Genomic DNA, 27,357 nt, shown 5'->3' with positions numbered 1-27,357 from the left:
CCTCCTCCTCCTCCTCCTCCTCCTCCTCCTTCTCCCTGAGCTTCCTCCCAGTACTTCTGCCTGTATCCACCTCCAGCCAGAGAAGCCGAGGCTCACTTTGAGGGCAGCAGGACTGCAGAGAGGGGCAGCTGGCATGTGAAGCTGACTCTGGACTAACTCCCCACCCCCTCTCCATCCACTTTCGAGCACTCTACAAAAAGCTAATCTGAGGCCAGGTATGGTGGTGCACATCTTTAATCCCAGCACCCAGGAGGCAGAGACAGGCAGATCTCTGAGTTTGAGGCCAGCCTGGTCTACAGTATGAGTTCCAGGACATCCAGATAGACAGAGAAACCCTGTCTCGAAAAACCAAACTGGGGGTGGGGGTGGGGGTATAGGGGACTTTCAGGATAGCATTTGAAATGTAAATGAAGAAAATACCTAATAATAATTTTAAAAAGAAATGTAAAAAAGAAAGAAAAACCACACCAACCAAACAAACAAAAATCTAATCTGCAGTCTATAAATATTTCGCATGTTTGTACATGTCTGTGTATAGGTGTATACACATGAGAGCAGAGGCCAGAGGATCCCCTGGAGCTGGCGTTCCAGGTAGTTGTGAACCACCCAACCTGGGCACTGAGAACCGAGCTCACGTGTTCTAAAAGAGCAGGATGAACTCTTAACTTCTGGGCCATCCCTACAGTCCCAAGCTACAGTCTACAAACATACCCTTCAAAACCTTTGCATAAAGCATTCCTTTCACCTCGGACACCTGCCCCCGTCTGGCCAAGTTTGTGCTCTTCCTTAAGACATATATCCCACATCCTCCACCTCTGCTGTGGGCTTTCCCCCATGCCTCAGGCTTCTTAGGGCTCCCCCACCTTCCATACTACTTCTCTATCTTTAAGATTTATCTGTGTAAGCATATGTGTAAGTACGTATGTAAGTGCACCACCTGCGTGCAGGTGCCCACAGATGTCAGAAGACGTATCAGACCCCCTGGAACTGAAGTTACAAGTGTTTGTGAGCCGCTATGTAGGCTCCAGGAATTGAACCCAAGTCCTCTGCAAGAGCAGCCAGTGCTCCTAACAACTGAGCCCTCTCTCCAGACTACCTCCATATTTCTTATTCTGCACGCTACATCCTCCGATGTTTGGTTTGCCGCGATGACCTCAGAGGACAAAGGACCCAGACTACATTTTACCCCAGGGTCCGAACCTTGCCCCTAAAACATTCCACGGACCTTGGAGGGATCCAGGCCAATCCCTCTAGGCTCTCACCAGCACAGTGGCAAGAAGAGGCCAGGCCCAGTGATCTGGGGACTGTGGCCTTTCCTGATGCCCCTTCCAGTGGTAAACTTTCCCAGCTGCCCACTTCCTCCTCAACAGCTGGGTCCTGCACTCCTTGCTTCCTCCATGTCACTTCTGTCCTTCCTCCTCCATCACGGGTTGCTGCTGCACACCCTGGCTCTGTCCCACACCCTTCTGCCCAGGCCACCGTGCTCAAAGCTCTTGTCAGGCCTCCTTTGCAGGAACGGAGGCCTGCAGCCTGCATGTCACTTAACACAAGGGGGCTGCAGCCGGCATGCTCTGTACAGCCACCCTACCAGCATCCTGCTCTATCTAGAAAGCCTGTAGCCAATCCACCCTTCAGCAGCACCCACTTAAGAGTTCAGCTCCAGAGCCCTGGGCACTTCTTCCTGGGTCAGGGGCTCCTCTTCCAAAGCACTACTGTGAGCCAGGCTTCCGCTGGAAACTTTTACAGAAAATGACCCCAAACCATCAATTCCCTTTTGCTTAAAACTCACTTCTCCCTCCAGGAAACCCACCCAGACGTGGATTTTACCCTCCTTTAGTTAACACAGCCTGCTGGGCACCCCACACCACTCCACAGTCTGAGCCCCACAGACCAGTCCTGCCGTGGTGGGCAAGAGGCAGCTAGCATCTGCTCTGTGCACCTCCTGGGTCTGGCACTACTGTCTCCACGAGGACAAGAACAGGTCAACCCTTGGCGAGCTTTTGGACAGTTCCAGGACCCCTCCCCCACTACTTCTGGTGACCAGTCCAAAGTAGAGGCCATAATGTGTCCCCAGTGACCCAAGGGGTTCTGGGTTCATTAGGGATTCCTGGTAACTGGAAGGAGGAGAGGGCAACCTCACACTCAACATGCACCCACCAATAACCCACCCTGGCCACTAGGGGAGGAACCATGCAAATGAAATGCCAGGCCTCTTCAGGGAGGTCCCTGTCACCTTGGGCTGGGGGTAAGGGGTTTAGACACACAGCAATCTTAAACTTGACAGTGCCACAAGCTAACCTAAATCTCCCCAAGGAAATTGCTTGATGGCGCAGGGAACTGGGAATGAATACCAGAAGGCAACAGGCAAGCACACACACACACACACACACACACACACACACACACACACTCACACACCGGTCTGTGGGGCAGAATCTGACAAAGGACCAGAAAGCAGGTATGAGGGTTAGCGGATTAGAAGAGGCTGATACACAGAGAAGAGGCTGGATACACAGAGAGAAGGAAGGAGAAGGGGGCAGTGTTAGAAAAGAGCAGGCAACAAAACAAAGCAAAACAAAGCCACAGGAGGAGCTGAGAAAGGGTCCTGGAGCTGTCTGAGCAAACCACGGGAAAGCACCCTGGAAAGGCAGCTCAGAAAGTGACAAAGAGCGACTCTCTCCTCCCAGCCCTCCCACCTGCCCAAACCCTAGCCAGAGGTGCCCCTCACTCACCCTCAGAGGCCTGCTGAATCCTGTCCTGGGCCTAAGAACTCCCAAGTCTCCAGCCAGGTAGACCAGTGTGTGCCAAGGTGTCCTGTGCCTGCCTGTAGAAGCCTGTGTGGGCTCTGGCTGCTCCTGTGGCCAGAACCCCTATTGTTGTCTGTGTCTGAATCCTGTTCCCTTATATATGTGAGCCCCAGGTATGTCTATGCACACCTATGGGTAGTGTCTCTGAATGTGTGTAAATGTGTATGTATCTGAATATAATCATAAATATGTCAGGGAGGGGAGGGAGAGAGAGATTGTGTGAATGTGTGTGTGTGTGTGTGTGTGTGTGTGTGTGTGTATGTGTGTATCCAGCTCTGGCCTTTGCTTCCTGCTCTCCGCCTCTGCCTCTCTTACCCCTTCCCCGCCCCCCTTCTGCCTAGGCCAACACACTTCCTGAAAACACTGAGAGAGAGAGAGAAAGAGAAACGTCACCCATAATCCCCTGGGACAGATACTTCCTCCCCGCCCCTCAGGCCACGCCAGCACCGTCCAAACTAAAATGGGGCAATTAGCCCCGTCAGCTGGTCCCCTGAGGCCTCACAGAGTACATATCCAGGAAGCCCTGATTCTAGCTAGCCCTTATGGTGCATCTCCGTCCCAACCTGCTGAAGGAGACCCAAAGAAGCTGCAAAATAGGCTCCCTGAAGGGAAGAGTTTCTGCCCCAGCAACAGGTGATCAGTCGTCAGAAAGACCAAGGATTGGCTGAGTGGCAAAGCATTCTGGGGCACAGAAGGGAAACCTCGCAAGGTGTGACTCCAGGCAGTGGCTGGCCACTCTGGGGACATACTTCCTTTTCCTCAAATACCCGTAGGTATCCAAGTACCAGAGAAGGAAGCCGAGATCCACAGAGAGTTGGAAGGGGCTGTGTGCAGTGATTCTAGGACCTTTGATCAGAAATGTCTCCTCTGTGATCCAGAGAAGCGGGTCCTGAGGATTTTGTCTCTGACACCTGAAGCCGAGTGGACAGGGTCAGGAGGCAGGTTTCCCCTCTTGGGTGGAGTGGCTTTGGGCAAGTTTCCCCTCAGCCAGTTCATGGCCATGGGCTGAAATAACAATGTGACAGATATAGCGGTGAAGTGGGGTCTTCAGGCTGTGTGCGAGCCTGCTTCTAAAAGCCCTCAGTCTGACCAGGAGGGAAGGAGGGAACCCCATCTTCCCTTGTTTTCTGGTTGCTTACAGCTTTTCTGTGGCCTAGAATCCTATCAGCTTCTTGCTTCCCACCATCTCTGCTGAAGGCACCCCCACTCCACAGGTGGGATGACACGAATTAAGGAGAAGGATCTAGAGTGATGAGCTCAGGGCCCCTTAGCTCAATGCCCAGGATGGACTGCTCACATCATCTGCAGATGCCCAAGCTCAGCACCCCAGTGTGCAAGCTCCTGGCATCAGGGGCCTTTCGTCTCCATGACATGTTCAAAGGGCTATTAGGTACTGCTTTTCAGGCGTTGGGGATCCAATAATAAAGGAAACTGACAAAGATCCCACAGCCCTCGGAGAGCTGACATTCTAACGGCTCTTGGCAGCATATGCACACACATATGTGCACAATGACTCACATTTTGACAGTACACAAACAATAAATGTGCCAATTCACTTACCCAAACAGCATCTGCACACTATTAACAACGCAGCCTAGCACTGCAATGCCCATAGCAGCAATAGGCCCAGGTATATGTCTGCTCAGCCCGAATGAACCACACAAACAGGCCTGTTACCACTGAAACTGTACAGGTCCCTGTACCTATTAGGATCCAGCATGGCCACTTGCAGAACCAGCACAAATATGCAAATACAGACATGCTACCACCCAGACAGCTGGCCAGATGCACATATGTATACCTGTACATGTGTACAGACATGCAGACAGGCAAAACACCCACACACATAAAAATTTAAACAACAACAACAACAAAACAAAACAACTGGGGGCTGGAGAGATGGCTCAGCAGTTAAGAGTACCGACTGTTCTTCCAGAGGTCCTGAGTTTAATTCCCAGCAACCACATGATGGCTCACAACCATCTGTAATGAGATCTGATGACCACTTTTGGTATGTCTGAAGACAGCAACAGTGTACTCATATACATTAACTAAATACTATTAAAAGAAAAAAAAACCCTAAAGCCCTGTATATCAACAGGCTGAAGACTGTAGGTGACTATTGATGCATCATCCCCAGGATAAAGATGTCAGACCTGGCACCATTTTGCCCTAAGGAATGGCCCCAAACTGCGGGGATCAAAGATGACTCTTTGTACCCTATGGCTCCACGTCCACAGAGTCAACAAACTGCAGATCCAAATGTGTGCGGCAAACCCATATCTGTCCTGAATACATGGAGATTTTTTCCCTTGTCCCTGTTCCCTAACAATCCAGTATGGTAGTTATCTACAGAGCATTTACAGCTTATCCGGCACTGTAAGTAACGTCCACATGATTTGTAAGTACAGGAGATGGGGCTGGAAACACAGAGCCGTGGTAGAGAACTTGCCTAGCATAGGCATAGCCCTGAGTTTGATCCTAAAGCACAGAAAAACAAACAAAAACCAAAGCCAAAAAGAAAAAAATTGAAGACTGCACAGCGATTTCTTGCAAGTATTACACCATTTTATAATCCCCCCCAGTCCCATGACTACTTAATTAGAGGCCTTGACTCCCCATATGTTGGTCAAATACCCGTGTTCAGACTGTGAGAGTGAAGCCTTATATCCTGGGGTTCAGGGCTGCAGATAAGATTTTTGTTTACCTTAAGAGTTTCCTGGGGGCTGGTGAGATGGCTCAGTGGGTAAGAGCACCCGACTGCTCTTCCAAAGGTGCAGAGTTCAAATCCCAGCAACCACATGGTGGCTCACAACCATCCTTAACAAGATCTGACTCCCTCTTCTGGAGTGTCTGAAGACAGCTACAGTGTACTTACATAAAATAAATAAATCTTTAAAAGAGTTTCCTGAACAGGAACAAGCATCAGGAGACCCACAGAGGACCCAGATAAGTTTGAGAGGGCATCAGGTCCTGAGGGCAGAGGGTGGAAACCCCATTCTTGTTTTTTTCCTGATTTGCTTACACCTTGTTCTATAATCTAAAATCTTATCCCAGCTGAATTCTTCCCATTGTCTTCTTCTGAAGGCCTCTCCCTTCCCAAAACATCTCTGGAGGGTTACCCTGGTCAAGTGGAAACTTAATGGTTTCTTTGGAAAGTCAGTTGTGTCAGGTAGTGTTTTGCTGGGGCAAATGCATGAAAGAGTGTTTCCTGAGGCAGACACAGGTGGAAAGACGTTCTGTTAAAACAGACACATGAAGGAATGTTTCGCTGGAGCAGACACGGGTGAAAGGATGTTCTGCTAAAGCAAGAACGTGAAAGGATGTGTGATGAAGGATTCTTCGATAACCACACACGTGTATTCACCCACCTTATATCACATTGTTGGGCTTTGCATATATATACCTATACATGTTAACAGACATGCAGACATGTCTGATTCCATAGAGAGAAACACACCAAAAAACTTCTCAAGAGGTTCCTGTGGCTTCTTGCCACTTCCACAGACTCAGGGCAATTGACAGAGTGATGTCAGCAGATAAAGAATTATGTGAAATTTTGCTAAGACAGACACGCTGAGATAAGACACACGCTGAGATAAGACCCATGGAAGATACATGACTTTTGGGGGGAGTATAAAAAGGACTCAATGGACAGTGACAGGGGCTTCACTTGCTTTTAACAGTGCTTCTTGATCTCTGCTTCACTGAGAAAGGCACAGCCAAGAATTTCTCCTGGCCGGGCAGTGGTGGCGCACGCCTTTAATCCCAGCACTCAGGAGGCAGAGGCAGGCAGATTTCTGAGTTCGAAGCCAGCCTGGTTTACAGAGTGAGTTCCAGGCCAGCCTGGTCTACAGAGTGAGCTCCAGGACAGCCAGGGCTATACAGAGAAACCCTGTCTCGAAAAACAAAACAAAACAAAAAAACAAAAAAGAATTTCCTCTGGTGTCCCTGATGGTCCTGGTATCTCTTGTTGACTCACGCCAGTCCAGCTGAGACCTGGCTGTAACTGCTAGGTCCTGCCACTACTGCTGATTTGTGTTTACTATCCTGACACTACCAAACTAGACTGTTAGTTAGTATACTTGTAAAATGTTCAGGAGTCAATCGATCTGCTATTGATCTATGTAAACGGAACGACTGGTATCCTAACAACACAGATGAGATTTGCTCCAAAAAAATATTTCTAACCAGGTCCACTACTCCCATATCCTAATAACCTTTCTTTTCTACTATCTCTGGTGGGTGGTGGGCTTGAAGGGAGGTTAAAACATTTAAAATTAAGGTTAAAAAAATTAAAACCTACACCCTGGGTTAGGAGAAGGAAGGGGAGAAGGGATGTGGGGTGGTGAATTCAGGGTATCCTGAATTCCAGCCTTCCCCCCCTTCCTGTGCACGCAGGAGAATGGCCACTAGAGGGTACAATAGCACCAAGAACCATGAATCTATACTTTGCTAAGGGTCCAGAAGATCCAGGGGGAAAAAACAAAAAACATCTTGTGCTTTTTTCCATCAATCACATCTCATCACTTCAGACCTGGCTTGGGCTAGAAGATCCCCTGCCTCGATGCTACTTTCTTACTCTCTAGATGGACAAAACCTCACAGATGTTCCCCACAAGAGTGCTCCCTGCCCCCACCTCCCATCACTCCCACACCTGCATGGATCCAGCTAGCCCTTCCCTCCATGCCCCAAGCCTCAGGTTCCCAGCTAGAAATCAGAACACAATCCCCATGGAAGGCTTGCTGCAGACATCAATGAAATTCACCAACACCGTCCAGCAGTGACAAGGACAAGAGACCTCTGACAGCACATCCCTTCAAAACTCCAACGGAGCCTGCCTTTAGACACTTCTCTGGCTGGCACCAGAGCAAACAGCTGAGAGCGAGGAGGAATGAGTAGTGGAGTGTCCATAGAAAAAGGGAGACGCTTGGGGGAGCAAGGAGGAGACTAGCCGGGGAGAGGAGAAAGAATTCTGAGGATGGAGAGTAAGCAGGTAAGCAGGCTGCTGCTCAGACAGGTCCTGGGATTTGGGTCCCCTCCACTTGCTGAGATAGACACCCAGGGCCACAGTGGCTCCCCTACTCTTTCTACACATATCCAGGCATCCTTAAGTGCTGGCTATCCTCCGGTCCACCCCTTACCCACTCTGACCTGGTCTGGCCCTGCTCTCTTCTCTCTAAACCTGTGTCCCCACCAGCAGTCAGAGTCATTCCTCCAACCCTGGTTCCTCTACATTCTAGGTCCTTCCACCCACTAGCCCTGATGTCACTCACCTGGCCTGTGGGTAGGGGGGTCCAGTTCGAGGAGGGACAGGAGGAACGCTGGGTTCTACCAAGTGTCTCTTGGCAGGCAGTGGTGGCAGCACAGGATCTGGGGCAGCTGTGGATGGCGGAGTGAAGCAGGCAGGTGGGAGGCAGCTCCTGCGGGGTGGGATAGGTGGAGCGGCAGGCAGACCCTCATCCTCTCCAGCAGTGGGTGGCGGTTCAGGCGGAGTGACGGGCACAGGTGGTGAACGGAAGATGTGTCGCTTCATCGGCACGGGCCGTGGGGCGGGGCGAGGCAGAGGGACCGGGGGTGCATGGGCACGGTGAAGACCAGCCAGGATACGACGGCGGTGGCCGGGGAGGTGCATGCCCATGTCCAGCAGGCCAGCATCGCTGAGGCCTTGGCACTCGGTGGCCCACACCAGTCCGTGCTGCTCAAAGAGTGCCGTGTACTGCTCCAGGTGAAGTGCCCGCAGCCACTCAGCTACCGACAGTGCGGCATCGTGGCCCTCTGCCATGGCTTCTGGCGGCAGAGGCCCAGGGCTAGGTTCAGACCTGGAACAGAAGGTCACAGGTGAGAGGCACAGCAACCCGGGACCATGGCCAGCAGGGTCCCTCTGTGAGCTTCCACAATAGGCTGGTTGGAATCCTGAATGTCATAATTTCAAAGGCAGAACTCCAACAGAACAAAATCTAAAGCCCAAATCCCAGAGACTACAATCCTGAGAGACAAAAGCCTTGAAAGATGAAAACTGAAATGCCCAGACTTGTTCATGCCATGAACTCGGTCTATTCTCTCGCTGTTAGTAGCTTTCATGTTTTGACACTGGATTTTGCAATGTGCCTCTTTGGCTCTGGCCTTGAACTAGCCCTAAACTTACTATGTAGCCCAGGCTAGCCTGAACTTACATCTGTCCTCCTCCCTCAGGTTCCTGAGCACTCAGACGATAGGTGTGTGCCACAATGCCCAACTCCAGTTCTATTCTTGTAGATCTACACTGTGCCCACATACCAGGGAAAGCTGAGCTGCCAGGCCTGAATGAATAACCCTGGTCTCCCCGCTCTGTGAGTCCCTGTGTTCCTAGCATCTACTCGAGATTTCTTCACATCTCATCTCCTCTACAGCCATCACACTCCCAGCCTACAGGCTCAGCTACTGCCAGGAGAAATGGCATGGTTGGTACCGGGCAAGATACCCTGTACTCACTCTTCTCTGCAAGATGCAGGCCAGGGTCCAACCCCTGTGAGGCACCTATCACCAGGTGAGGGCCAGGTTTGGAGGCTCAGTGAGCACATGTGGGATCAAAGGGCACCGCGGCTGGCCTCCATGTCCCTTAAGTGGAGTGTTCCAGAGAGGGGGAAAGGCCCCTCTGAAAGGAACCCCTGAAGGTTCCAGGCCACAGAGCCTTTGAATCCTGGCCTTCTGTGCAGTCCCCGCCACCAAGACAGAGTTAAAAAAACAAACAAACAAATAAACAAAAAACACTTAAATTTGTTCCTACATTCATCCATTCATTCACTGACTCAGTCATCAAAGCAGCCAGGTGCTGGACAGCAGGAAGTCCCCTCACACCAGGCACTGGACAGCAGGAAGTCCCCCTCACACCAGGCGCTGGACAGCAGGAACTCTCCCTCACACCAGGCACTGGACAGCAGGAACTCACCCTCATACCAGGCACTGGGCAGTGGGAACTCACCCTCACACCAGAAACTGGGCAGTGGGAACTCACCCTCACACCAGGCACTGGGCAGTGGGAACTCACCCTCACACCAGGCACTGAACAGTGGGAACTCTCCCTCACATCAGGCACTGGACAGCAGGAAGTCCCCCTCACACCAGGCACTGGGCAGTGGGAACTCTCCCTCACACCAGGCACTAAACAGTGGGAACTCCCCCTGTACTGGCTAATTTTGTGTCAACTTGACACAGCTGGAGTTATCACAGAGAAAGGAACTTTAGTTGAGGAAATGCCTACATGAGATCCAGCTGTAAGGTATTTTCTCAATTAGTGATCAAGGGGGGAGGTCCCCTTGTGGGTGGTGCCATCTCTGGGCTGGTAGTCTTGGTACTATTAGAGAGCAGGCTGAGCAAGCCAGTGGAAGCAAGCCAGTAAAGAACATACCTCCATGGCACCTGCATCAGCTCCTGCTTTCTGACCTGCTTGAGTCCCAGTCCTGACTTCCTTTGGTGATAAACAGCAATGTGGAAAATGTAAGCTGAATAAACCCTTTCCTCCCCAACTTGCTTCTTGGTCATGATGTTTGTGCAGGAATAGAAACCCTGACTAAGACACCCCCTCACAGGCACTGGACAACAGGAACTCCCCCTCTCACCAGGTACTAGACAGTGGGAACTCACCCTCAGATCAAGAACTTGAGAGCCTCTTTCTGCTAAGAGTCCAAGGAAGACAGGAAGAGGCAACTAAGAGATCGAAAGAGCAAAGGCTCTTGATCATCCCCACAGCACTGAGGAGGTGATGGTAACATTCAGCACTGAGCTAACTTAACAGACTTAAACCTCATATAACCTCAAACTACTAGAAAAGTCCAATTGCAGGGGCATGGAGACATGGCTTAGAGGTCAGGAGCACTTGCTGTTCCTCCAGAGGACCAGCAACCATGTTGGATGGCTTACAACCACCTGTAACTCTAATCCCCAGGGATCCAGTGCCCTCTTTTGGCCTCTGAAGGAACCTGCATACATGTGGCACACATACCAACAAGCAGGAACACACACATATGCACATAATTAAAAATAAAGTTTGAAAAACATTCCCATCACAGTGAGGAACAAAACAGTGATTCTGTCATTGTTTTTATTATCCAGATTGCTCTGAAAGTTCTAGGCAACCACAGATAAGCAAGTATAAACCAGGACAGATAAACCATCCACAGGTGCCAATAAGGGGTTTGAGATGGGAGCCCAAGCTCCTTATCTGAGAAACTGTTATGAGCACAAATAGAAGAGTCTGGTATGATCACCGAGTTCAAGGTTAACATGACACGTGGCAGCATTTCTGTGCGGTAACCAGGTGGGAACCAGGATGAAAGACCCGACTCAACCGCAGTCTCACAAAACAGAAAATACCAAGAGAGGCGACACAGCTCCATCCCAGTGCACTTGATAGACTGATTCCCAGCGAGGGGAAGAGAATGAAGGACAGAAGGGAACAGGAAGAGTTAAAAATGTCCTCACACAGGAGAAGAAGGCAGTCAGAGAAGCTACATGAATAAAAGTCAGGATTTAAAGGGGGGCTGAAGAGCTTGCTTGGTGGCTAAGAGCACTGGCTGCTCTTCCAAGGGGCCCAAGTTTGACTCCCTAGCACCCATATGGTAGCTCACAGTAGTCTGTAACTCCAGTCCCTAAGCAACCAACACCCTTTTCTGGCCCCTCAAGCACCAGGCACACATGATGGGCAGACTAATATGCAAACAAAACACACACAAATAAGACGACCCAGACAAACAGGATGGGTGTCATCACATAAGTATGTATTGATTCTCTGTCTCAAACTCCCCGAGTAACCGAGGATGACTTTGACCTTCAAAGCCTTCCTCCTCCACCTCCCAGTTACTGGCATGTGACACCACACCCTGCTATGCATTGCTGAGTATTGAACCTAGAGCTTTCTGTACTTTAACAGGGCACTCTACCAACTCAGCCACGTCCCTGTCGATCCCTACATTTTCCCCCAGATTGTCCTTTTCATTAAATGTCATGTGACACAGCACATAAAAATTAAGCTACTCTGCATGGTAGAACCCACTATAAATAAAGTGGGAGGTACGAAACCACCTAGGAGGTGTTCCCTAGCCCCTTACTTCCCAAAAGCTGAGAAGCACCTAGAAATAGGACATTAGCTGGGTTTGGGAGAGCCAGCCTGTAATCCCAGCGCTCAGGAGGCTGTGGGAAGACAGTGTTCATTTAAAGCCAACCTGGGCTACTTGAAACTCTATTACAAATGAAAAGGAGAGAGGAGTGGGCGGGGAGAGGGGTGAGAATAGGAAACCCAAGTGGGGAAGGGAGCACACAAGAGTGAGCACATTGTAATTTGTCAATTCCACACAAGCTAGAGTTACTGGGAAGAGGAAATGCTAATTGAGGAATTGCCTCCATCAGACTGGCCTTTGGGAGAGTCTGTGGGACAGACACCTTCTTGATTAATGATTGATGTGCAAAGACCCAGGCCAATGAGAGCCTTGCAACTCCAGAGCAGGGTGGTCCTGGCTTCTATAAGGAAGCAGGCTGAGCAAGCCATGAGAAGCAAGGCAGCAGGCAGCACTCCTCCGTGGCCTCTGCTTCAGTTCCTGCTTCCAGGTTGCTACCTTGAGTTCCTGCCCTGACTTCCCTTCATGATGTAGGCTGTTTGATGAAACAAGTCCTTTCTTCCCCAAATTGCTCTTGGTCATGGTGTTTATTACAGCAACAGACACTGAACTAATGGAGAGAGAGTGCTGTGGGGCAGTGGGGAGTAATCTGAACAGAGAAGTTCAGAGGAGGAAACACACACACACAGCCTTTAAACACGGGACAGGGCACTCAACAGCACACAAAGGTAAAACCCTGACTTCAACCCAGCATGCCACCAACACAAATAGCCTGGATATACACAGCACGGGGTGCGTATATCCTCCCTGACTGGCAGGGGTGCCTCCAGGAAGGGCAATGTCATAGCCACTAGAAGAGCCCTTCTGCTGCCGCCTTTTGACCTAGTCACCCTGGGTTAAAACACAAATGGAGGTGTTTTTCCTGCAGTGTTACTGGCACCCATCCAAAGCAGCATACATGGAAGTTTATCAGCTACCAAACTGTGTGTTTTATAGAAGATGGAAATAACCAAAATGCCCATCAGTCAGGAAATGGATGACTAAATTATCGGGTAATCATGCAATAAAATACCAAGTGGCTAGGAAAATGAGGAAGATCCTTTTACACTGGCATGAATGAACTCCCTGTTATGTGACCAAGAACCAGAACAGGGTTGTTACATTCTGGCTTTTACATACAAGAAGAGCCAACAACAGTAATGACAAATTGAGTGTCAGAATAAGCGTGTCCACGTGTCTCCACAGAGACAGAAGGCAAGGCCACACCAAGGAACTCTCCTTGAAGGAAGGAAGTTAAGGGCTGAGAGGTGCTGAGGGGACAGGGACAGAAACACATATGATCTTTTGAGGGAGGAGAACACAAGAATATCTTATTTTTGAAAAATTAATGAAACATAGGACCTTGCATTTCTGGGGCCCCTCTCTGAGTCCTAAAATGGCCTTGAACACAAAACTTCAGCTTCCCTGGAAAACTACCTTGGTGTGGAGGAAGATGGCTCCATCTATATTCTGCCACCTAGTGTTCAATTATGTGAGTTTTAAAAGACTCAGTGTTCTTGGGGGCAGCAGCCCTCAATCGCATAATAGCAGGAAGAAGATCTTCCAGGGTTGAACTAGAACCTGAAAGCAATTCCCAAACTGAAATTGGAATCTGAGCAAGGCCCTAAGGCTTATTATATAAACTGATGTTAAAGATGTATGTTTGAGCATAAAAAGCAAGGTGCAGAACATCACGGTATAAACATCTGAGCTAAAGCAAAACAAACGACAAACCACAGCACACACATCTGGGCAGATGCCTAGGAAGTTACATTTGGACCAGGTGGTGGCAGCAGCACATGACTTTAATCCCAGCACTCAGAAGGCAGGGGCCAGCCGGGTCTACAGAGTCAGTTCGAAGACTGCCAGGGCTACACAGAGAAACCCTGTTTCAGAAAAACAAAACCAGACAAACAAACAAAAGCTACGTTTGGGGAGAAATGGCAGCTGAGGAGACAGGATCCTTTCAGGTCCTTCTTTTTGATTTTGTGCCACAAGACCCCAAAATGAATTCAATTTCAAGAGAATGCGGTGCTTGCCACAAAGCCTGATGACCTGAGTTCATCCCCTGGGGCGGAAGCAGGGGACACTCCTTCAGATTCCTACGAGGTGTCCTCTGACTTCCATATGCATGCTAGGGCACCAGAGAGCGCACACACACACACACTCACACACACAAAATAAATGTTGAAAAAGGAGAGGACTATGAGCATCAAGAGCGCTTGGGAATGAGAAAGAAACCAAAACTCAGCAAGCAAGGAGGAGACACGGGCAAAGCAGCCTGGGACCCGCCCCTCTCCTCCCAGAGCCCCTCTGGGAGGCCCTACCAGGTTTTCAGGCCTCATCTTCTGCCCACAACATCAGCTCCCCAAACAGAATATAAAAGCCTGGGTCTCAGTCTCCATGAAACTCCCACCTCAGGATCCCAGCTCCTCACTTACCTGCCACCAAGGACACCTGGTCCTCCAAGGAGGTTGTTCCTAGTCCCAAGGGCTCCTCATGATGCTCTGAGGCGGGAGCTGCAGGGACAGAGACCAGGGAGAAAATCCATGAGGCAAGCAATGCTAGGAGGAGAGAGAAAGGGAAAGGGGGATGAAGTGGGGGCAAACCAGAGACAGGGGAAGAGAGTAGAGCCAGGGAGGAGGGAGGGAGGGAGGGAGGGAGAGAGAGAGAGAGAGAGAGAGAGAGAGAGAGAGAGAGAGAGAGAGAACAGAGAGAAGACACCACCACCACCACCACCCCCCCCAGGATGCTGGCCATGGACTAAGATCCCAGAAACTCCTTCCAGGAGAAGGGATGAGAGGTTGGGATGGGGAGGTCCCTTTAAGAGGTGAGACATGCAGTTACTAACAGGCTCAGAGTTCCTGGCTCCCTGGTTAGGACCCCAGCGGTGGGCTGCCTAGGGAGTCTGGCAAAGAGCCTGTACCAGGGAGGGAGGCAGGAGGGTAGGATGCTTTCCTGACAGGAGAGCTGGGGACACAGGAACCCAAAACTGCACTAATCTGGAGGCCATGGAGCAGGCTGAGACAAAGGTGCGGCAACAGGGGGCAAGGACATGAGAAGGGTTGAGGAGAATGAGCCAATAGGGGGTTTCCAGAGGAAGAGAGAACAGGCTAGCTGACCGGCCCATGCTCCTGCCGCTCACAAGGACCAGGCTCTGTGAGGTGTGTGTGTGTGTGTGGGGGGGGGGGGTCATGAGCACAGTGAAATGGACAGACCCCTCCCTGGGGCAAAATCAGGGCAGGAGTGTCCTAGTAACTGCTGGAGCCTGCACAATGGCTTTGGAGGCACTCATGACCATTTATTTGTGGTAAGTAGACACAACTGTCACTGCTTAGAACAGGGTTAAAACCGGGACATGGAACGAGGTGTGGTGGCACACATCTGGTTCCCTGTACTCGGGAGGCTTAGGCAGGAGAACTGTTATGAAGAGGGGGCCACCCTGGACAACAAGTACCAGGCTAGCCTGGGCTACATAGTTATACCCTGACTCAAAAGAAAAAAAAAAAAAATCAAACAAAGGAATACCTCCCACAAAAACAAAAACAAAATGGTGCTTTACGTGCATGTGGGTGTCTGTGGGTATCTGTGCTAGTACCAGGGCCTGTGAGGGATCTGGTGCAAATGTGTGCAGGGGTGTGTGGAGGCCAGGGGTCAATCTCCAGTGTCATTCCTCAAGACATATCTATCTCATTTTTAAGTCTCTCACTGGGACATGGAGCTCACTATCTAGGCTATGTCGGCTGGCCAGGACCCCAGGGAATCCTGTACTGTGTCCCCCAAGAGTACAGCACGATGCTTAGCTTCTTAGATGAAGGGATAGAAATGAGGACCCCATCCTTATGTGGCACTTTACAGACAGTGCTGGCCCCAGGGATAGGATTTGAAAGTGAGAATTCTTAAAAGAAATTTTGAAGATTTTACTTATGTCCATAGGTCTTTCGCATGCATGTATGTGCACCACACACATGTGGTACCAAAGTAGGCAAGAAGAGGGTGTCAGATCTCCTGAGACTGGAGTTGCAGACAGTTGTGTGGGTGCTGGGAATCAAATCTGGGTTCCCTGGAAGAGCAGCCTGTGCTCTTAACCCCGGAGCCGTCTCCCCAGCCTCTAAAACATGTGGTAAGTAGCTGGTACCCTGGAGAAAGTGATGGCCCGGACGGCAGATGAACCCAATGGCTGCTTTAAAAAGACAAACTGGCTCACATCTTTAATCCCAGTGCTAGGGAGGCAGGGGCAGGAGCATCTCTGAGTTCGAGGCCAGCCTGGTCTACAGAGTGAGTTCCTGGACAGCCAGGGCTACACAGAGAAACTTTGTCTTGGGGAGAAAAAAGGCAAACACTGCATTCCACCCGGTGTCTCCCCACTGAAATTCACTTAATCCTCGCCAGGATCTGTGAAGTACAAAGAACAGTCTAGAGATTTTAAGATAAAGAGACTAGAGTAGAGGGAAGTTGAGTGACTTATCTAAGTTATACGTCTAAGAAGAAGCAGTCTTAGCACATCCAGCCCTGCCTTGTCCAATAGGTAGCCAGCACAGCCATATATGTCTCTTGAACACTTGAAGCACGGTCTCTAAAATGAGGAACACTGAATTTTGTAGAGGGAAAGAAAAAAGAATGTAAAATATCTCTCTGTCTTGCTATTGATTGCACGATGAGTAATAATATTAGGGATATTTAGGTTTAAAATACTATAAAGCTATGTGAAGTTAGGAACGGCCGTACATACCTATAAACCTAGCACTTGGGAGGTAGAGACAGAAGGATCAAGAATTCACCAGCTTTGGGTACACAGTGAGTTTAAAGCCAGCCTGGGCTACAGAACATCCTGCCTCTAATATCAATGATGGTGATGATAACGTTTAACAGTGTAAAAGCAGGGGCTGGGTGGATGACTCGGAGGTAAAGAGCAACAGCTGCCTTTACAGAGAGCCTAGGTTCTGTTTCCAATACCCAAAGGATAGCTCACTACCACCTGTCCCCACACTGCTTCCAGGGAACTCAGTGCCTCTCCTGGTCTCCTCAGGCACCAGGCACGCATGTAGTACACATACATACATACATGCAGGCAACACACTCACACTCAAAAAGTAAACATTAAAATCATAAATAAAAATGTCAAAACTCATAACTCTCGTTTGTTTTGTTCTGTCTGGGATCAAAGCCCAGGCTAGGCAAATCCTCTGCCGCTGAGGCTCCTGAATGCTGGGACGACAGAGTGTGCTAATATGCCTACTTTTGCGTGTGTGTGTGTGTGTGTGTGTGTGTGTGTGTGTGTGTGTGTGTGAGGTTGTGAGTGCATGCACACGTGTGAGCAGTGCATATACATGCCATGATGCATGTGTTGGATCAGAGAGCATGTGTCCCTTACCTATCCCCTTGAGACATCGTCTCTCACTGCTCACCACTACGCAGCTGGCAGCTTAGCCCGACTTCTTCTCACTCTCCACAAACTTCTTCTGGAGTGACACACACACACACACACATACACTACTGCATCTAGGTCACACTACTGCATCTAGGTTTGATTTTGTTTTGTTTTTATGCTTATGTGTGTGCACACGCACACATTCATGTGTGTGCATGTGATAACCAAAGGACACCTTTCTCCTTCTGCCACTTGCACCCTGAATTCAAGCCATCAGACTAAGGGGCAGGAGCCTGTATTCACTGAGCCACATCCCCAGCTTTTTACCTGGGCTCTGCGGATCTGGATTCAGGTCATCAGGCCAGCGTTCTAACCACTGACCCATCCTCCCCAGCCTGCTCTTGCACTCTGTATTGGGCAAGCCAGCTCTCCTTAGTCAAGCGAGAGTCAGTATAAAGGACTGCCTGCTGAGCCCAGGCAGCTGACTGGGGAACAGGGATCACCTCAACCCTCACTGCTGGACAGGCTGGGGCTGGGAAACAGGAACACACTGCTCTCCCTGAGAAGAGCCTGGCCTCTCTCGAGTTCCTATTCCTGCACTAAAGGGCACCGGCCAAGGTCAGAGACCTGGGGACTGGGTGCTAAGAGCCTTGGGGACAATGCTACTGAAGGAGCTGGAAGCACAACCCAGAAGCCTCCAGGGACATCAGGCTGGAGCCTGCACCAAGCCAGGTCAGAGTGGCTTCCCAGAGGTGACTGTCCCCGACAGAAGTCTGTGGTCCCTCCTGCAGAGGCCAGAGAGTACCGGTAACACTATCCTGTCTTTATAGAAAAACCACCGGTGTTTGACATGGGCTTTCACTCTTTAAATGGCAGCAAGGTATCGCATGCCACGATGATGGAGCTCTTCAGCACCTGGGATCTGCTCTCACTCTCTGGGGAAGCAGACACACAGCTGAGGAAACAGCCTCACTCATCTAACAACACTGCAGCTGGGCTGAGGGGTACATCCCAACACCCACCCCACTCTTCCTTCAGTGTTGCTCAGCCAGACCCACCAGCTGCCACAACTGCTGGGGCTCCCTGTACCCCCCAGGGCTCCTCAGCCTGTCATTTGCTGTAGTCCGGCTCTGCCTCTTATGGATGAAGAAATAAACACCACAGAGAGGAAGTGACTTGCCCAAATGCTCAATGACATACCCCAAGCCCCGGCCCCGTCCACAACTCCTGTGTCATTTCCTACAGGCAGCACGAGCCCGACATAGGGAAGCCCCCAAAAGAGTCAGCTGACAACGAGTATATCAACCACCCTGGCCCCACTCCGAACCACCTCCTCCTGAAAGTCCTCCAAGACTGCCCCTGGGCCTCCATGTTTCTGCCTGCTCTCCTTGGTCGCTCTGTTTGTGAGGATCCACTTGTATCCTGCCTTCAGCATCTTCTGTGATGACCTGAGTCTGCCTCATTTTCCAACCCCACCACCCAGAGTGGAGCTCAGGGCATCCAGTCCCACTTTAGAAGGAAGTCATGTGAAATCTCTAATCCTTGTCAGCCAGTCTTTGCTCAGGTCTAGCTTGATTCCCTCTGGCTGGAGCCAAAGCTTTCACCCTTTTACTGGCCTCATCAGCCCAGTCCCAAGGCAGAATTTGAACCCACCGCCTATTTCTTGCCCTGCTCAACATTTCCTGCATGGTATGCCTACTACTACTGATCAGTGACACCAACCCAGCAAGGGAGCCACAGTCCTGCCTTTTTTTTCCTCTCCCCAACACCACTATCGGCTCACCCCCACCCCCACCCCAGATTCCCATCTATGATCGCTTAGCTCTTACAAGGATCCCAAGATCTGGGGGCATACCCAATGTCACATGGGTAAGGTGGACACTTACCAAGTCCCCTGCTGTAGCCCCGAGTCTTTGGAGAACAGGCTGCCTCCCTGGGCCTGATGGGTGGAGACAGGAGCTGAATGTACAAGGCTCGGGATTACACAGCGCACAGCAAAGGATCAAGTAAGCTTGGGATGAGACAGTCCAGTGGGGAAGGAAGGCAGGCCACCCCGGAGGTTTGGGAGGCAGCTTGCAAAGTCACTTGTGAGCCTGCTGGCCCTGAGGGTGTGCCTCTCTGGAGGCCTCCCCTTGTCTTCTTTGCATTCAGATTTACAACAGTGACTCAGAGTAATCTTAAAGGCCCTGGCTCCTCCCATTCCAGCTCTGGAGGCCCCATGGCCAGGTGGTCTCCCTTGCTATATTCTCTTTACAGGACTCTGCTCCAAGTTCTAGGAAAGACCCAGCCCTGGAGAGAGAGGAAGGCAAAGGCAGCCCCAGGCTTACCTGTGGCCTTTGCTCTCCTTTCCTTGGCTTCTTACACAGTCCCACCCCTGCCCCAGGACTGCAGGTTTCCAAGCCAGGCAGCTGGACAGAGACTCCAATGTCTAGTCCTGAGGAAACCCCTCAGATCTACCTCCACAGGAACCACAACCACATACCTACCTAGATCTACAAAACCACACACCACAGCACCACACAAGCATGCCTGAACTGCTTCCCAAACTCACAAGGCCTCAGGCCTTCTACTCACTAGCAGCTGCTGGGCAAAGCCACCCTTCAGCCACCAGCCAGTAGAACCCATGTTCCTATCCACAACTCAAGTGCACAGAACTGTCCCAGAACCCCCCCCCCCAGGCAACTGCCCAAGAGTCCCACACAACTTCCCTAAAACCCCAACATGCCCAGCACACGCCCCACAAATGCCTGGGCCAAGTAACCAGGGAATACCTGTGTCAGGGCCACCCTCCTAGGCTCCGGCTGCTCTCATGCCTGTCCACAGAACTCTGTGAGCCTCCACTAGCAGGCAAGAAGCCTTGGAGATACTTCCTGTAGCTATGAGGAACTAGGTGGGGGGCTGGGCTCCCAGCTCAGAGGGTGCAGAAGTGACCCCCGACTCTGCCAAGCTAACTCCCTCTGAGCCAAGGCAGCAAGGGCAAAGGGGTGGGGCACAGCATAGTGGACCCCCTAGACCAAAAAGTTACTTCCTGCCTCTCAGGGGCTGGAGGCTGCAGCATGCAGGTCTCATAAAGGGTCTACTAGGCTTCCTGCTCTGCCCTACTGACTCTCTCTGGCTCCCAGTGCATTTTGTTTATCCCAGCTGGGGTGGGGCCTGTTTTCTGGGGGGGGGGTCCTGAGTATGGCTGTGCCTCCCAGGCCTACATGAATAAAACCAGGTCCAAGCTTGGCCCCCATCCTCACCAGGGATGCGAGGCCAGCCTAACTCCACCTGGCTCTCCCCGCCTGCCTGAAACCCTACGTATAACCATCCCACTTTAGACCACGTTTTTCTCCTCCACAAAGTGGAGGTCTCTGCCCACAGAACCGGGAACTCAGATGACAGTGACACGTCACCTCATGCATAGCATAAGCCAGACTTTCATCTTCTGCTCACTCCTCCTCAGTTCAGGCAGTCACTTCCTGTCCTGTCCTAAGGCCATGACTGGTCCTGACTGGACTTGGTATCTGGGCTTACAGCCAGGTCCCAGAACCTAATGTTCTCAGGTTTCTGTCACCAATGGGTCTGTCACCCCAGCTCCAGTGATATTCTCTAACGGGCTTTGTTCCAGACACCTGTGCTACATGGAACTTACCACCCCCCCAACACACACCACCACAGACACACCAGCCTATAATTCAGGTACCCCACACTCCATCCCACATAGAACTCCCCACTGCTCCCCAATGCTCCCACTCTAAATTTACTGCTGTTCCTAAACCAGGTGAGGCCCTTAAACAAATCAGAAAAAGGTACCTTTTCCCCCAGAACCCCACAACAGGATGCAGCGCAGCCTACAGAGGACAGGCTGGAGAATCAATCCTGCCTCTCCTGGCTTTCTCCACAACCCTCCATTCGGAATCCTAGATAGCACACAGCATTGGCATCCATACATAGAGGAACTGGCAAAAGGCACAGCATTTTTTTTTTTTTAAAGATTTATTTATTTATTATATTTAAGTACACTGTAGCTGTCTTCAGACACTCCAGAAGAGGGCGTTAGATCTTGTAACGGATGGTTGTGAGCCACCATGTGGTTGCTGGGATTTGAACTCTGGACCTTTGGAAGAGCAGTCGGGTGCTCTTACCCACTGAGCCATCTCACCAGCCCAAGGCACAGCATTTTTAACAACCTTTTTTTTTTCTTTTTGGTTTTTCAAGAAAGGGTTTCTCTGTATAGCCTCTGCTGTCCTAGGCTTTCCCTATAGACCAGGCTGGCTTCAAACTCAGAGATGCCTCTGCCTCCTGAGTGCTGGAATTAAAGGGGTATGCCACCACTGCCTGGCTTGAACAAGCTTTTTACAGCACCGCCCTAATAAAATGCTAACCCACGATTTTATTAATAAACAGGGGATGCTAATGATAAAAGGCTAGCTGGCAGTCCCTGGTCACAATTTCAGGCCTAACTCTTAACTCCTATTCCCATCTTGTGTGTATGTGCGAATTTGTTTACTGCTGGGATTTGAACCCAGGAACTCCCACATACTAGGCAAATGCTCTACCACAGAGCCACACAAGCTACATCCTGAGAGGCTTTCTATAAATCTCATGTCTGTGTTGTTTAAAGTTTTCAGTAGTGTTATCACTTCTACTATTAGAATGGAGACGGGGGATGAGCTTAGAGGCAGACGGTGCCTGGAACATCAAGGCCTTGGGTTCGATCCCCATTAGGCAAGAGGAAGATGACTTTTCGTTTTGTTTTGTTTTGAGACAGAGTCTCGTGTATCCCAGGCTGGCCTCAAACTCGCTATGCTGCCTTGAACTTCAAATCCTGTCTCCACCACATGAGTGTTGGATCACAACCATACACCACGATGCCCAGTTTACAGGGAGCTGAAAATTAAACCCTGGGCCTCAAGCATGCTAGGCAAGTATCCCACCAAGAGATACATCCCAACCATGATGTACTTTAAATCACTAGAATTGAGCTCAGGGACAGGCATGGTGGCCACATATTCTGTAAACTGAGTCAGGAGAATCAAGAGGTAAGAGGCCAGCCTGAGCTAGAGTCTAGTCTCAGCTACCTTGTCTCAAAAACAGGCAAAGAAAGAGGGCTGGGGAGATGGATGGCTCAGTGGGTAAAGCACTTATCACATAAGTGTAAGACCTGAGTTCAAATCCCCGAACCCATGTAAAGTGTAGCAGCAGCAGGCACCTGTAATCCCAGCAAGGCTCCAGTAAGATGGGAGGCAAAGACAGGAAGATCAAAGAAGGCTAACCTGGGGTACAACGAAAAGAGGGGATGATTCTCGGGTTGTCTCTGAACCTCCACATAACGCTGTACACACTCACCTCTCTCTCTCTCTCTCTCTCTCTCTCTCTCTCTCTCTCTCTCTCTCTCTCTCACACACACACATACAAAACTTCAAAAATAATATTTTTAAAGTAAAAACCAATGGGTCGGCCAGATGGCTCAGCAGGTAAAGGTGCTTACCACACAAAGCCTGGTGACACAAGTTTCACCCCTGGGACACATGTAAAGAAGGAAAGAGGGAATGGATTCTGTGACGCTGTCTTCTGACTTCCACATGCACCCTGCAGTGTGTGCCTCCCATGTGGCATGCATGCACACACAGCATAATACGAAAGAAACAGATTTAAGCCAAAACACAGGACGAGAGCCAAGGCAGCTTGTTCTCAGAACCAAACACAAGGGGGCCTCCTCCTTGTGACGTTAAATGTAACATCGGCTTGGTTTGTGTTTGTTTTCATTTTTGCTGTTATCTTCCTATTTATTATTTTACGAGTATTAGTTGTTGCTTTGCCTGCAAGTATGTCTGTGTGAGGGTGTTGGATCTCTTAGAACTGAAGTTACAGACAATTGTAAGCTGCTATTGTGGGTACTGATAATTGAGTCGGGGTCCTCTGGAAGAGCAGCCAGTGGTCTTAACCACTGAGCCATCTCTCCAGTCCCTGAGTTGAGACAGGTCCTCTCCTGGGTAAAACAACCCTGGCTGGCCTGGAATTTGATGCTTGCCAGGCTGATCTCAAACTTATGACAATTCACCTGCCTTTGCTTCCTGAGTATTGGAATTACAGAAGTGAGCCACCACACCCAGCAATATATATAGATGACTAGCGGAACTATCACGTATGAAATTGCTACTGTCCTGGGCCATCTGGCCTAGAGGAGACTCACGGCCCCTCCCACTCCATCCTGAACAGTGAGGCTGGGCCTGCTGACTCTCCACAAGGAAGTACAGAGCCCCGTTAGTAAAAGCCAGACTCAGGGACCCTTGCTTTGTCCCCCAAGACAGCATGTGCCCCATCACAGCCTCAAACCCCATCCAGGGCCCCCTGATACCCAGGCGTCACACTAGAAGGAGGTCACACGGGGGGGGGGGGGAGGTGTGACTCTCTTTAGTCCCTCACTTGCAAATCAAGAAAGCTGAAAGTCAAAGGGCTGGTTTTAGGCCATGTGACAAAGTGCTACAAACTGTTTCTCTCATAGCCCAACTTGAAGCCCTCAATGGGCCCACGCCTGCCCAGCCCCTGTCATTCCTTACAGGCATACCTCCGACTCATGGTGCCCTCGATATTTTCCCAGGCCTTTCTGTTTTTGCTTGAGAACGAACCCAGCCGCTGACACCCCATCACACACACACACACACACACACACACACACACACACACACACACACCAGCCAGGGCCTCTGCCAGAACCTCAGCCACAGCCCTCGGCTGGACCCTATCCGAATCCCTGTCCCTTGCCTGTCCCCCCCCTGCAGATATCAGGCAGGATGGTCCCCTAACTGCCTCTGCACAGCCCTGGTCCCAAGCCCCGCCCCTCCCACACCTTCTGCTCCAGTAGCTCTCTCCATTAGTATACACCACGGCAGCCCTGGTGCCACTTTGGACAGCTGAGCATTGGCCTAGACCCCTGCCCATGTTGTAGTCCTGGGGACTACAAGGGCACACACTGCCCAAGGTGCCACAGCATGGTTCCAGGAAGATCCTCCTGTGGCTGCTGCACCTTCCACCCAGGGGACCCAGAGACTAAATGGGGTAGAAACAGGAAGCCGCTGACCACAGGAGGGAGAGAGGGCACAGGGCTGACCACAGGATCACAGGCAGCAGGAAGGGACAGACCAGGGTCACCAGAGGGCAGCAGGACCCTTATCATGTACTGGCTGTAGAGAAGGGGGTGGTGGAGCTGGGCCACCACGAGCCCCCGTCCATGAGGAAGAGACTCCGGCTCTCTGTACTCAGAACTAGTGCCCCCAGGAAACAGACACAAAACCTGCCACTTCCTTAGAAGTCCCCCGGGATGGAAAGGACTTGCTGACTGCTGCTGGCCTGGGAAAGCGAACGCTGCTACGCTGAAGAGGGTCAGTGGCAGGGCATGTGTGTGTGTGTGTGTGTGTGTAGGGCGGGGTGTGTAGCCTATCTGTCATCGGGCTTCCCGCACAGAGCACTCAAAGACTGAACTTACGGAGTCCACACTGTCCAACAAGAACCCCACCACCACCCTGCACGCCCTACCCACAACCCTCACATCCTAGAGAGCAGGTGGTGTAACCAGCATTGCAGATGACTAAAATGAGCCTCCGGAAGGTGAAGTAGCTCACTCAAGGGGACCCAAAAGCAGGAATCCGAGCCTGGGAAGACCTCTGTCCACTCTAATTTCCTCAGAAGGGAGAACGAATGTGGAGACCAAGGTCCAAGGAGGGCACAGAAAGGAAAGAGAGAAAGAGGGTGAGTGCGGGCTTCGCAAGGCCTAGACCCAAAGGTACTCATCCACGGCAGGGCAGTGGTGACACACGCCCGTGCTTCCTGCACTCAGGCAGGCAGATCTGAGTCACAGAGTGAGTTCCAGGACAGCCAGGAATTCTACACAGAGAAACCCTGTCTCAAAAAATTAATTAATTAATTGATTGATTAATTTTTAAAAAGACACTCATCCATACTGTCCAGACAATGGTGACAGCCAGACAGAAGGGACACAGAACACTCAGTGACAGAGGGGCTCCTACTGCTGCAAAACTTGAGGATTCACTTGTGTTTTTCCTTTTTGTGTGTGTGTGTGTGTGTGTGTGTGTGTGTGTGTGTGTGCAGTTTTTGAGCCAGGATCTCTCATTGAACCTGACACTCACCACTTTGGCTAGACTGACTGCCCTGTGCTCCAGGGAGCCACTTGTCTCTGTCCTCCCAGTGCTGGGGTTACAGCACTGTGCCCAGCTCCTTCCCTACCTGGGTGCTGGAGATCTGAACTCAGGTCTGCATGAAAGCACACCATGGCCCTTTACCCTCGAGCTTCCGCTCTAGCTCCCAGGGAATCAGTTACTCTGACATTGTGTTCTTGCTTTCTGGGCTATGAATTGTTTTTCATTGTCTTTCTTTGGGGGGGGGGGCACAAAGGGAGGAGGTGTTTGGGTGGTTTGAGGGGGTGTTGTTTTGTTTTTGTTCCAGTGTTTGTTGTTTATCCTGGGCTGGTCCAGAACTGACAGCAACCACCTTCCCTCAGCCTCCAGAATGCAGACACACCACACACAGCCAGCAGAGGGTCAACGTGGGCAGGACAGGAGCTACAGATGGCTAGACTGAACATAACAGTCACCCGGTATGACAGCAGCGTTGGGCAAGGCACCTGTGAAGTTCAAGGCAGAGGTCTAGGAATCTCTCAGACATAAGGTTCCGGGGTCTCCTGGAATCATCTGTAGCTGCCTTTCCAAGTGAGACCGGCCCAGCCACTTCCTGCTGCGTAGCTCGTACATACACTTCTGGGGAATCCACACAGAGGAAAAATGCTGGCACACAGGTCCCCGGAGCAGCTGACACCTGGCTCCCAGGAATCTGAGCCCAGCCACCCTTCTCACAGCACAGCGCACATGTCTCTCCCCTGTCTGCCTTCTCTCCACTACTGTTCAGTGTCCAGGGAGCTCAGACACTGGCCCCATTTCCTTCACACCCATGCATTCTTCCAGGCCTGAGCTTGCACAATCCCTCTGCCTGCATTACTTCTTCTCCACCCAATCTTTCCAACCTGCTCCAAAGGACAGTCTCTGACTCCCAGGTCACAGTTGGATCACGTGCTTCCTCTCAACCCGACCCAGACAAGGCCAGGGTCTGATTCCCCTGTGTCTCAAAGGTAGCACATAGTAAACAGCTGATAACTGGGTGGGCATTTCCTGGTTGACACACAAAGCAGGAACTGCAGGTCAGTGGCCTTCCCGGCATGGGGACTTTTTATTCTACTGCACCTGACACAATTCCACCTCCTGCCCTGACTTCCCAGCACTACCCGGGCCCCAGCCACCAGCTCCTAACACACGGGGCAGCGCCTCACCCAACTCTCCCCATTCGGAGAAGAGAAGTGAGTCTCAGAGAGAGCAAGAGCTTAACCAGGGCCACCTTTGATGCTGGTCTTCATCTTCCACCTTGCTTGAGAAAGGGTCTCTGGTTGCTCTCTGCTGCATAGACCAGGCTAGCCAGTCCCCAAGCTTCTGAAGTCCTCCATCTCTGCCTCCCATCTTCCAGTGGGAGTGCAGGAATTACAGATGAATGTACTACATCATAGGTGCTGGTGGTACGATATCTGGTCCCTTCACATGCATGGCAAGTGTTTTTATCCCCTGATCCATCTCCTCATCCCTGCCTTAAACTTCTAAATCTCCTGCCTCCACCTCTCAAGTGCTGGGATTACAGAAGGACTGGCATATCCAGCTTTTGCTATCCTGGCGATTGAATCTAGTGGGTGCTGGATTGACCCTCGTCCAAAATGTGGATTTTGCTTCCATTTTACTTTATATTACAGGAGTTTTGCTTGTCTGTCTGTCTCTGCACCACATGTGTGCCTAGTGCCCTCAGTGGCTGGAGGAAGGCATCATACCCCTGGAACTGTTAGAGACAGTTGTGAGCTGCCATTTGAGTACTGGAAATTGGACCTGCGTCCTCTGGAAAAGCAGCCTGTGCTCTAAACCACTGAGCTATCTCTCCAGACCTGAAAATATGGGTTTTCTGTCCTGGTCAGGTCCCTGGATGTTCAGACACCCTAGGCTGAGTGAGT

The 27,357-nt window shown here is 50.8% G+C and overlaps 1 protein-coding gene across 4 annotated transcripts in view; it reads right to left on the bottom strand.

The window, feature by feature from the left end:
- Positions 1-27,357, bottom strand: part of Arap1 (ArfGAP with RhoGAP domain, ankyrin repeat and PH domain 1) — a 65,468-nt gene that overhangs the window by 31,287 nt on the left and 6,824 nt on the right. For 2 of the 4 annotated variants that reach the window (XM_021191782.2, XM_021191801.2), the window contains exons 2-3: positions 14,383-14,460; positions 8,084-8,629 (exon numbers count right to left, since the gene is read on the bottom strand). In XM_021191782.2, the coding sequence (XP_021047441.1) occupies positions 8,084-8,592 (509 nt within the window). In that variant the 5' untranslated portion in view covers positions 8,593-8,629; positions 14,383-14,460. Of the gene's footprint in view, positions 1-2,732; positions 3,172-8,083; positions 8,630-14,382; positions 14,461-27,357 lie in introns of those variants that run through there. The other 2 variants (XM_021191818.1, XM_029547776.1) reach the window with 2 other exon arrangements.

Source organism: Mus pahari, chromosome 1, assembly GCF_900095145.1.
Source record: "Mus pahari chromosome 1, PAHARI_EIJ_v1.1, whole genome shotgun sequence".
In the NCBI taxonomy this organism is placed as follows: Eukaryota; Metazoa; Chordata; class Mammalia; order Rodentia; family Muridae; genus Mus; species Mus pahari.
The sequence above is the reverse complement of the archived record's forward strand: the minus strand, read 5'-3'. Positions and strand labels throughout refer to the sequence as shown.